Genomic DNA, 8887 nt, shown 5'->3' on the forward strand with positions numbered 1-8887 from the left:
GTTAGGCCAGGCTTGAACCCAACCCAAGCCCTCAGGGACAACTCAGGGCCGCAGTGGGAGGGAGGGAATGGAGGTTTGTGCAAGGAGAATCAATCCAAGCAGCGGAAAGGTTCACACAAGGAGGCTGGAAAGGAAGAAGAGGGTGTTTGTGCCTTAGCAGAGGCCCTCTAGTAACCTCTGTCCCTCCTCCAGTAAGTTAGAGGCTGTGCAGGCTGGCCTCCTGGTTCTGCCCTCTGATCTAGTCAAGGAGGACTTCCTAGAGGAAGGGGAACCTTAGCAGAGCCAAGAAAAAGGACTATGCAGAGTTGGAACTGGCAGCAGTGAGTGAGAAGGCATCTGCCCACAAGAGCACGGCCACAATTCACTGAGCTGAGGCTCAGAGAGGGGAAGCAACTTGTCTTGAGTCACACAACAGGCAAGGGAAGGCTTGGGGCAAAGACCCTGCCTTCACTCTGCACAGGACTCTTCCTTCTGCTGCAGGCTACAAATTACAACTCAGTGGCAAGAAAGGATAAGTCAGGTCTTAGATGGGTCTTCCCTGGAACATTTGTCTGAAACCCCAGAACAGCAGGGCAAAGGTTACAGTGGGGAAGTGAGGGGGCCATGACTGGTTGGGACAGTCAGCAGAGGGAGATCTTTAGGACAAGGTGGACTGCCTTCTACCCTCTACCTCTACCTTCCACACTCATTTGGGTCTGGGATTGCTCCTGGCTAGGTCTGTCTCAGGCTGTCACCCCATATTCTGTCTGTTCCCGGAAGAGTGACAGTCACAGGGACGAGGGGCCTCCGCGGTCAGCCAGCCCAATGACTGGGTGGCCTCCTCCTCCCTCCCTCCCCCCTGCTTCATTCCCCCTGGGACTCAGTTCCCTGACTCCACCCACCCCTCAGGACAGGGAATCAGGGGCAAGACTGAGAATGATTCTACTCCAGTTTTGTGATGAAACTGACCACCACCACCCCCCCAAGAGAGGAAGCTGAGCTCAGAGAGGACTGTGACTCCCAAAGTTACCTCGTAAGGCTGCAGGGGACGGGGACTCAAAGCTGGGCTCCCTGCGTCCTAGCGCAAGCTCTGAGAACCTCTTATACTCCAAGTACATCCCAAGTACTGCTAGAGCTGCCTGGATGAGGGACGAGTGAGTGACCTACAAAGCCAGGCAGCACAGAGGATAGGGACAGGCATCCAGTACTGAACAAAGAAGGGCCCAGAATCACTTCACCCTGTGAAGGGTAATCAGGGAGGGGCACTGGCAGGAGGGTCTCTGCCTGGAACAAGGGCTGGAGTAGGTGAGCTCCCTACCCCAAGGGGGCTCCCAGAGAGGATTTCCTGGGTAATCCTCCAAAGCCACCATGAGGATGGCTTGGGGAGGTGAAGGTCATGACTCAGAAAGCAAGACTGGGCCTGGCTCTAAGCCTGAGGGGCGGTGTCTGAACCCTGGGAACATCAGGCTTGGAAATACAAAACATCTTTATTTCACAGAAATGAGAGCCATTTCCACGGTTAAGAGGGAGAGGATGTGAGGCAGGGTTGGAGGTGATGAGCTGACTGTCCTCTTCGGAAGGGTCTTCTGAATTAAATTGGGAGGGAGACCTGGCAGGAACCCCTAGGGCCACTGCTGAGTCCCAACCCGGACACAGCTCTGACTTCGGCTGGTGACAGTTGGAGGGAAGGTAGGCAGTGTGGAGCTGGAGAGTTGGCCCCTTCCTGTAGGTTCCTGCACAAAGAAGGAGTGGCTGGCTTGGGCGGTGAGCTGGGCATCCATCACAGGCAGCTGGGGTCAGGGCTGGGGGCCACAGGCAAGTGGCGGTCACATGGGGGTGCTCCGGACCTTGCCCTCCTCCTCCTCGGGGACATTCTCATAGGCATTCTCATGCTCACTCGAGCTGAAAGAGGATGACAGGGGTCATCACCCCCTCCGTGCTCTATCCTGCTGCACCTGTGACAGCAGTATCTTCCCGAATAAATGTACTTGAGTGCCAGAAGAGAGTTCCCCTGCCCACATCTTGTCCCAGGTGCACCTGTGACTAGAGGCCTCTCAGCAGCCCTTCCTGAGCCCCCATCTCTCTCCTAGGCTAAGCCGCTCCCCCACTGGACCCCCCACTGAACACCCCCCTCACGGAGCCCATCTCCCCACAGAACTGCCTCCCCAACTCATCCCTTCAGAGTCCCATTCCTTCCTTGAGTCCCTCCGCCCGACCGCACCCCTCCACCCCTCCGTATGAGTCCCAGTCCCCTGGCTGAGCCCCTTCCCCTGCCAATCCCATCCTCTTACTGGGCCTTCTCCCCAACTCAGCTGGTGGTCCCCCAGGAGCCCTGCATCTTCACAAAGCCCCCACTGCACCCCTCCCTCCTCCCTTCACTGAGCCCTTCCCCACATGAGTCCTCCTCCCCCTCCCACCCCACTTCTCAGAAGCACCCGGTCCTTCTGGAGCACAGGGTGGTCGGTCAGCCCCGTAGGGCCCTCACCTGAAGTTGGCCGCCATCGAGGAGTACCTTCCATCTGTTCCTACCAGGATTCCATCTGCCTTGTTTCCAACGGTCATGACCGTGTTCACGGGCTCCCTATGGATGAGGCTCATCAGTAGGGCCCCCTGGGTCCCTACCCTCTTGTTCTCCCTCCTTCCCCCTGTCCAGGCAGGTGCTCTTCCAGGCACTGTTTCTCACAAGTCCAAGGGCAGCGGCTGGGCCCTGGCAGAAGCCCGTCTCTCCAGCCGGGCCCCTGTCAGTGGTCTGATTCTGGCCCTGCTCCACGGGCCTGCACACCCTTCCTGCTAAGGTGGGGGGCCTCAGGTCCCAGGCTGAGATTTGCAGAAGAATTATCCAAGCCCTCTCCCCAACCACCACTCAGCCTCCCTCTGTGATCCTCCTTCTGGCTTCAGCTCAACACCCAACAGGCTTTGGTGTCTGCCCCCCCACGTCCACGTGGCTCTCCCTGCACCGGGTGTGGACACAGTCCACCTCCACTCAAGGCAGAGCTTAGCTCAGGTGAAAAAATGAGGCTTCTTCCTGACCAAAAGCTCAGCACTCTGGCCACTGCTTATGCCCTTCCTGGGTCACCACACGGGCACCTCAGACTCAGTATGTCCCAAGCTAACTCCTCAGCTGCCTCCAGATCTGCCTCGGGGGCTCCGTGTCTCTGTGAGCAGTACCACCAGAAGCCTGGACCCATCCCTATCCTTCCTTCCTCTTGCGCACAGCGGTCCCCCTCCAGCAAGTCCTGGGGACCGGCCCCCTACACAGCTCTCAGACAGGTCCCCTCTCTATGCCCTCTGCTGCCTCCAGAGGCCAGACTCTCTCCTGACCTCAAGCTTGTGGTGGGGAGGTCATTGCCCTTCTCGTCTGCCCCTCCCCCATGCATGTACCTGGGGCCCCCAGTTGTGCTCAGGCCACTCCTCAACTCAAGACCAGCATGCAAGCTTTCACGGGATTCTTCCTGCAGGAAGGATAAAGCCCAAAGTTCGGGGCATCGGTTGCTGCTAGGCCCAGGTCCTGCCTACCTCGCTGGTCTCTCTGTGGTCCTCCCTATGCCTCTCTCCACCCATGAGGCTCATGGCTCCTCATGGGGCCACGTGGGGCCTCAGCTGGCCCCCAGGGCACTGGGCCCCCCTCATGAGAGACAGTGGCAGGGGCAGCCTGGGTTGGGGAGCACGGAGTGGACTGCATTTCACTACAGCCCCGCATGGTGACTGCTCCTTGCCATCTTGTCTGGGAGCCTGGGGGCACCGCGGTGTCTGTCCTGCTGACACCCTGGACCCCAGGATGTGGCACAGCACCTGACCCTGAAGAATGATGGAACCTTCCTTCCCAGAGGTTTTCACACCCCCATCACAAGTGGGGCCAGTGTTCTGACTCTACAGAGAGAGAGAGACATTGAGATCTGGGGGAAGCTCACCATGAACAAGCACGGAGCCACGGGGACTGCCAGAGCCCAGTCTGGCAGTCACAGAGCCTCAGCCCTGGTCCCAGACACCTTTGGCCTCAGTGTCACTTCCACACGATGACAGACTGGCTGCTGGGCTTCCGAGGCCCTTCTCAGCACGACTAGAGCAGTGGCATGGCCCTGGGGCCCACCCTGCCAGCACCAGCCCAAACCCCGCGGCTCCCCAGAGACCCCAGGGACGGTACTCACGGCTCTTCCTGACACCAGAAGCGGTTGACAGCAAAGGCGATTGCGACCAGCACCAGGAATACAGCCACAGCGATTAGGCCCTGCATCCAGGGTTGCAGGCTCCCCAGACCTGGAAAGAGGGGCGTGGTCACTGCAGCAGGCTAGGGGCTCCAAGTACAAAACAGGGGAGGGAAGGGCCTCATGCCCCAAAGACTAGAGCCTGTGTCAGAGGCCATCGGCCTGCCAGTGGCCAGGACCAGACGAGACATTCCGGGGCAGCCAGGGTGGCCAGGAGGACCCACCTGATTCCCCACTGAGCTCAGAAAGGGATGACAGTGGGAAAACAGACATTCAAAAAAGGAATGAGATGCCTAGGAGAGACAGCCCTAAGCCCCCGCCCACCCCTCCACGTGGGTCCCATGCAGGGCCCCATAGGGAGTGTCTGGGCCCCAGGGACCAAAGGGCAGCCCTCTGGACAACTGGCCCAGGCCCTGCCAGCCGTGTGTCTCTCCCCTTCTCCCTGACTTCCATAAGGCTGGCGAGGCCAGAGCTGATAGGACTGGGCTGGCATCTGGAAGATCCTGTTCTATAATGAGATTTCTCTGGCACTGGTTAGGGCGCGGGAGTGGAGAACAAGCATGGCAGCTTAGCTAGGGGCACCCGGAGAGAGGGGTGGGACTGAACACCTTTGGAAAAGCAAGACAGAAGGACAAGTTCTCCTCCAGGTCGGGGGGCCAGGAAAAAAGCCTTAAAACCTGAGCCCCTTTTATCTCCTCCGGCTGGATGCCTACAGGACTAGGCCAGAGACCAGGCTGAGACCCCCCCCCCCCCATTCATCACCTTCTTTCCTTCTTGACCTTTGACACCAGCTTCAACCCTCAAGGTTTCTCAAAATCTCTGCCCTCAGCCACTGGCAGCCCCAAAGGGCTCTCCCCTCCCCCAGGCATCACTGTGCTCTGTGAGCTTGTGAGCGCTTAACCCCCGCAGAGAACAGAAATGCGGGAGCAGGTGGGTGTCAGGAGGAGACAGAGGCCAACAGAAGGCCCTCAGAGGTCTTCGGTCCAGACCAAGACACATGCAGACCTGGTGCCACCCTGTATTTAGAGGGGCCTGGGCTGGGCATCGGAAACCTCATTCTGCCTCACTCTCATTCAAAGTCCTTCCTTCAGTCTACCCTAAAGCTCTCCTGCTGCTGTGAAGGCCCCACCCCTTCTCTGAGATTCCTCTGAGCCTGCCAGGTACAGAGAAGAGGGAAGGGGCCTGGGGCCGGATCCGCGGATCAGCGTGGTTACAGACTTACAGACTTGCCCAAACAAAGTACTTTGGACTCACTGTTTCCTCAGTCTGTCTGTCTGTCCGTGGTTACTTAAGGATGGGGAGTTAGGGCTCCAGCCCTGGGAGGCCCCTCCCTGCCTCCTCTAGACCCTGCAGCCAACTCCCTCCAGACACCCAGGGAACCCCTGGACCCTGCTCCTCCATCCACGTGGCTCTGAAGTGAGCAGAGAGTACAGGGGGCAGAGCCTGCGGCAAGAGAGAGGTGACCTGAGCCCTGTCCCTGAAAGACTGCAAGTCCCTCCCGAGTGATCTCAAACTTTCCCATTGAAGTTCTTTCTGGCTTATCTCTTCACTCAGGCAAAGACCCTGAGGGCAGTTCTAGGAACCCAAACTCTGCCTTCAAGCAGTACGGATGGCCCCGAGCCAGCAAGACCCCCAAAGCAAAGACAGACTTGACCTTCCTGGCCTATTTGCATGGACCCACCTACTTCTGCCCCACAGTTTTCTTAGAGAAACCTGGAAGTATTTTTGGCACTTTGCAGACAGTCCTGGAGATGCTAGTCCGCTGTCTTCCTGGGGTTGACCTCCACTGAAATAAACCCTGTTTGTTTTACCGCCCGTTTCCCTGCATTTGGATTTTGTCCGGAGCCAGGGGCCGAACGTGGTCTGTGTGGGGCCCCCAGAGCCAGGGCTCGTGCACCTGGCTACATCTCTTCTCCCACTGCTGTGTGATCCACTCAAGTCTCTCAACCCCTCTGATCTTCAGATCAGAGGGCTTCCGAGACTGGGAGGCAGAGGGGAAGTGGACCCGCATGTTAGCTCAGGGTCCCTGTGAAGCTACTCGGGGAGCATCTTTGCTGGTCCCCTCTGCACCAAATCCCACCTGCAGAGCCCCCAGACTTGGGAGGCGGATGGGGCCCTGCAGCTGAGGGCGGACAGCAGATCTCTGGGGTGTGGTGCCTCCCTGCTGTGCAGCCTTCCCACGCCCTCACCTGGGTAAGCAGGGCAGCTCTATTGTCCTCACTTTATGGAGGAGAAAACGGAGTGTCACAAAGGGGCAGTGATTTTTCTCCCAGCCACACAGCCAGACAGAGGGAGAGCTCAGATTTCTGAAGTGGGCCACCCTGGGGCACTGGTCCCTACCCCACCCTAGCCCAGGAAGTTGAAACAATGAGGACTTCGGCCAGAGACCCGGGCCCAGCCTTGACAACATGCTCCCTCCCCTGGGACAAGCCTGCCCTATGAGGGACCCCTCGGGCCCACTCCCTGAACCCCTATCCTCAGGACCCCACCATGTCTCAGGCAATTCCTGCTCCTAGAGCTTGGGTGTCAACTCCTCTAGGGCTCCAGTCCAAGCCCACACATTTCCCTGCTGCCCACATTCCTCACTCTTGGAAAACAAGTCCCAGACAGAAGCCTTGCTGGGGGGGGGGGGGGGGTCTCTGCCTTTGGAGGTGCCTCCAGCGAGCCCAGTCCCTGCTTCCCCTTCCCAGTTGTAGGTGTCCAGAGTGGTGAGGGAAGCCAGACAAGCACCCCATGCACCCCTGGGTCAGCAGCACCCAGCCCAGCCCCCCTCGCCATAGCCACCAGTCCTGGGCTACCTTGCTGACAGCTGGCTGGCGGCACTGCCGTGAACAGGACAGCGAGGAGCAGGATGAGGGCTGACATGGCTGCGGAAGCTTCTGCGCCTTCTCTCGGGCTGCTGGTTTCTGGGCTTCTGGAGCAGTTGTGAGGCCTGGGAGCGTCTGCCTGGAAACGGCTGGCTCAGTCTGGCCCTGGAGGAGAGGAGCTAGTAAGGAAAAAGGCGAGGGAGGAAGGAAGGGAGGTGGAGAGAAACTGCCCTCCCTCCCATGGTAATGAGCTTCCAGGCCTGGCCTTCCAGGTCGGTGCCCTGCCCACTTGAGCTGGCATTCGAGGTCATCTTTCAAAGGTTGGATAAGAAAGCAGGTCTGGGGACCTGGGAGACGGTGAGGGGAGTTGGTGTCTCACCTCCAAGCCCTAGGCCTCCCCAGTTTTTTGTGTCAGTTCTCTTTTCCTGGCAGGGGGCCTGGGCTCTGAGGAGTGACACATTATGGTTCCTATGGGCAGGGTGCCTTGGAAGGCTGACAGTGGGATTAAGAAATCTGCGGTCTGCCGAGAAGCAGGAGCTTGGGGAAAACCCCAGAGGCTAGGGAAAGGTCAAAACTGACCCTCCCCGCCGCAGCCCATCCCATTTCCTATTCTTCAGCTCACCTGTCCCTCCCTAGCCAGGCCAGACCTTGGGGTTTCTGTCCCTCCATCCCTGGCCTAGCCTCGTAGCTCTATAATCTACCCTGTCCTGTGGGGATCATGCCAGAGGGCCTGAGGGGCCCTGTCCCCAGCCTTCCCTACCCACCCAGCTGCCCTGGTCCTGTTCAGCTGTCCTCTCAGCCCCAGATGTGGCTTCTGGAAGGTGGATGGAAGCTCCCTGGGACAAGATCGAGGCTCAGTCAGAGACCATTATACACATCTCCCGATCTACCTCCAACATCACAGGGAGACAAGGGAGAGCCCTGCTGTGGAGGCAAAGGAAAGACATCCCCACATGGAAAGATCCAACATGGGGTCCTGAACCCCTGGGCCCTCAAACACTGGGATCACATGGATCCACCTGGCCCTCCAGCTCAGGCACTAAGAATGACCCAAAGACCTGTTGAGGCCTGGGCCAGAGGGTCACGCTGGGTCTCCCTGCCTCACTCCTCCCCAGAAAGCCAAAGAGGCTGAGAGGCTGACTCCACAGACACTAGGAAAGAAGGACCCGGCATCCTGAGGCAAAGTCTCAGAAATGGAGGGTCCCCAGAAGTCAGGGCTGGAAGTCCCTCCACAACCTTCCTGCACGGAAGCCACTGAACTGCTGTTCACAGGACCCTGTGGGCCACCCTTTCCATTGCAGGATGGCTCTGCCAGTGGCAGCCATCGGATGTCATGCCTCACCCCTTCTCCTTATGTACGCAGGTTCAAGGACAGTATGCACTTTCGAGGGCAGAGCACCCAGTATCATCTGAAGACGGGGTGCCTTGGCTTGGACTTGAATGACACATACACGTATGTCTTGTTCTCCCTCCATAACCCCCAGTTGGGTGTCCTCAGAACCTTCTGGCACAAAGTTTGGCGAGCATAGGCACCATTCATGTTAATGAACAGCCAGGGAATCACCTATTGGAATGCAAGGAATGGAGTTGAACTTACTAAACAGCAGGACGCCTTCTTGGACAGCCTAAAGCTGGGCAGTCAGGTGGGCACTTCTGCATTTGAGAAAACACTTCTGGTCCCAGGGTGGGGAATGAGTGGGGAGGGCAAGGGCTGGAGAAAAGGGGCTACTGGCCGGGGGTGGGGGGCATACAGCAGCCCCGCACCCAGCACTGTGGCAGCACAGGGCCACGCGGCTGTGCATCTGAGCCCTGGTCAGGGGATGGAGTGGACAGGACGCAGTTTCTGGACGCAGTGACCAGCCAGCAGGGAGTGGCTGGTCAGACAGGGAGTTGCCA

The 8887-nt window shown here is 58.6% G+C and overlaps 1 protein-coding gene across 1 annotated transcript; it reads right to left on the minus strand.

Moving 5' to 3' along the window:
- Window positions 1-1447: 1447 nt before the first annotated feature.
- PDZK1IP1 (PDZK1 interacting protein 1) lies at window positions 1448-7387 on the minus strand. Its single transcript, XM_059137553.1, has 5 exons — window positions 7371-7387; window positions 6983-7156; window positions 4128-4236; window positions 2465-2560; window positions 1448-1881 (listed from the first exon to the last, which is right to left on the minus strand). Exons 2-5 carry the CDS (start codon window positions 7047-7049, stop codon window positions 1806-1808), a joined length of 348 nt encoding a protein of 115 aa, XP_058993536.1. The 5' UTR covers window positions 7050-7156; window positions 7371-7387; the 3' UTR covers window positions 1448-1805.
- Window positions 7388-8887: the final 1500 nt, after the last annotated feature.

This window comes from Mustela lutreola, chromosome 10, assembly GCF_030435805.1.
Source record: "Mustela lutreola isolate mMusLut2 chromosome 10, mMusLut2.pri, whole genome shotgun sequence".
In the NCBI taxonomy this organism is placed as follows: domain Eukaryota; kingdom Metazoa; phylum Chordata; class Mammalia; order Carnivora; family Mustelidae; genus Mustela; species Mustela lutreola.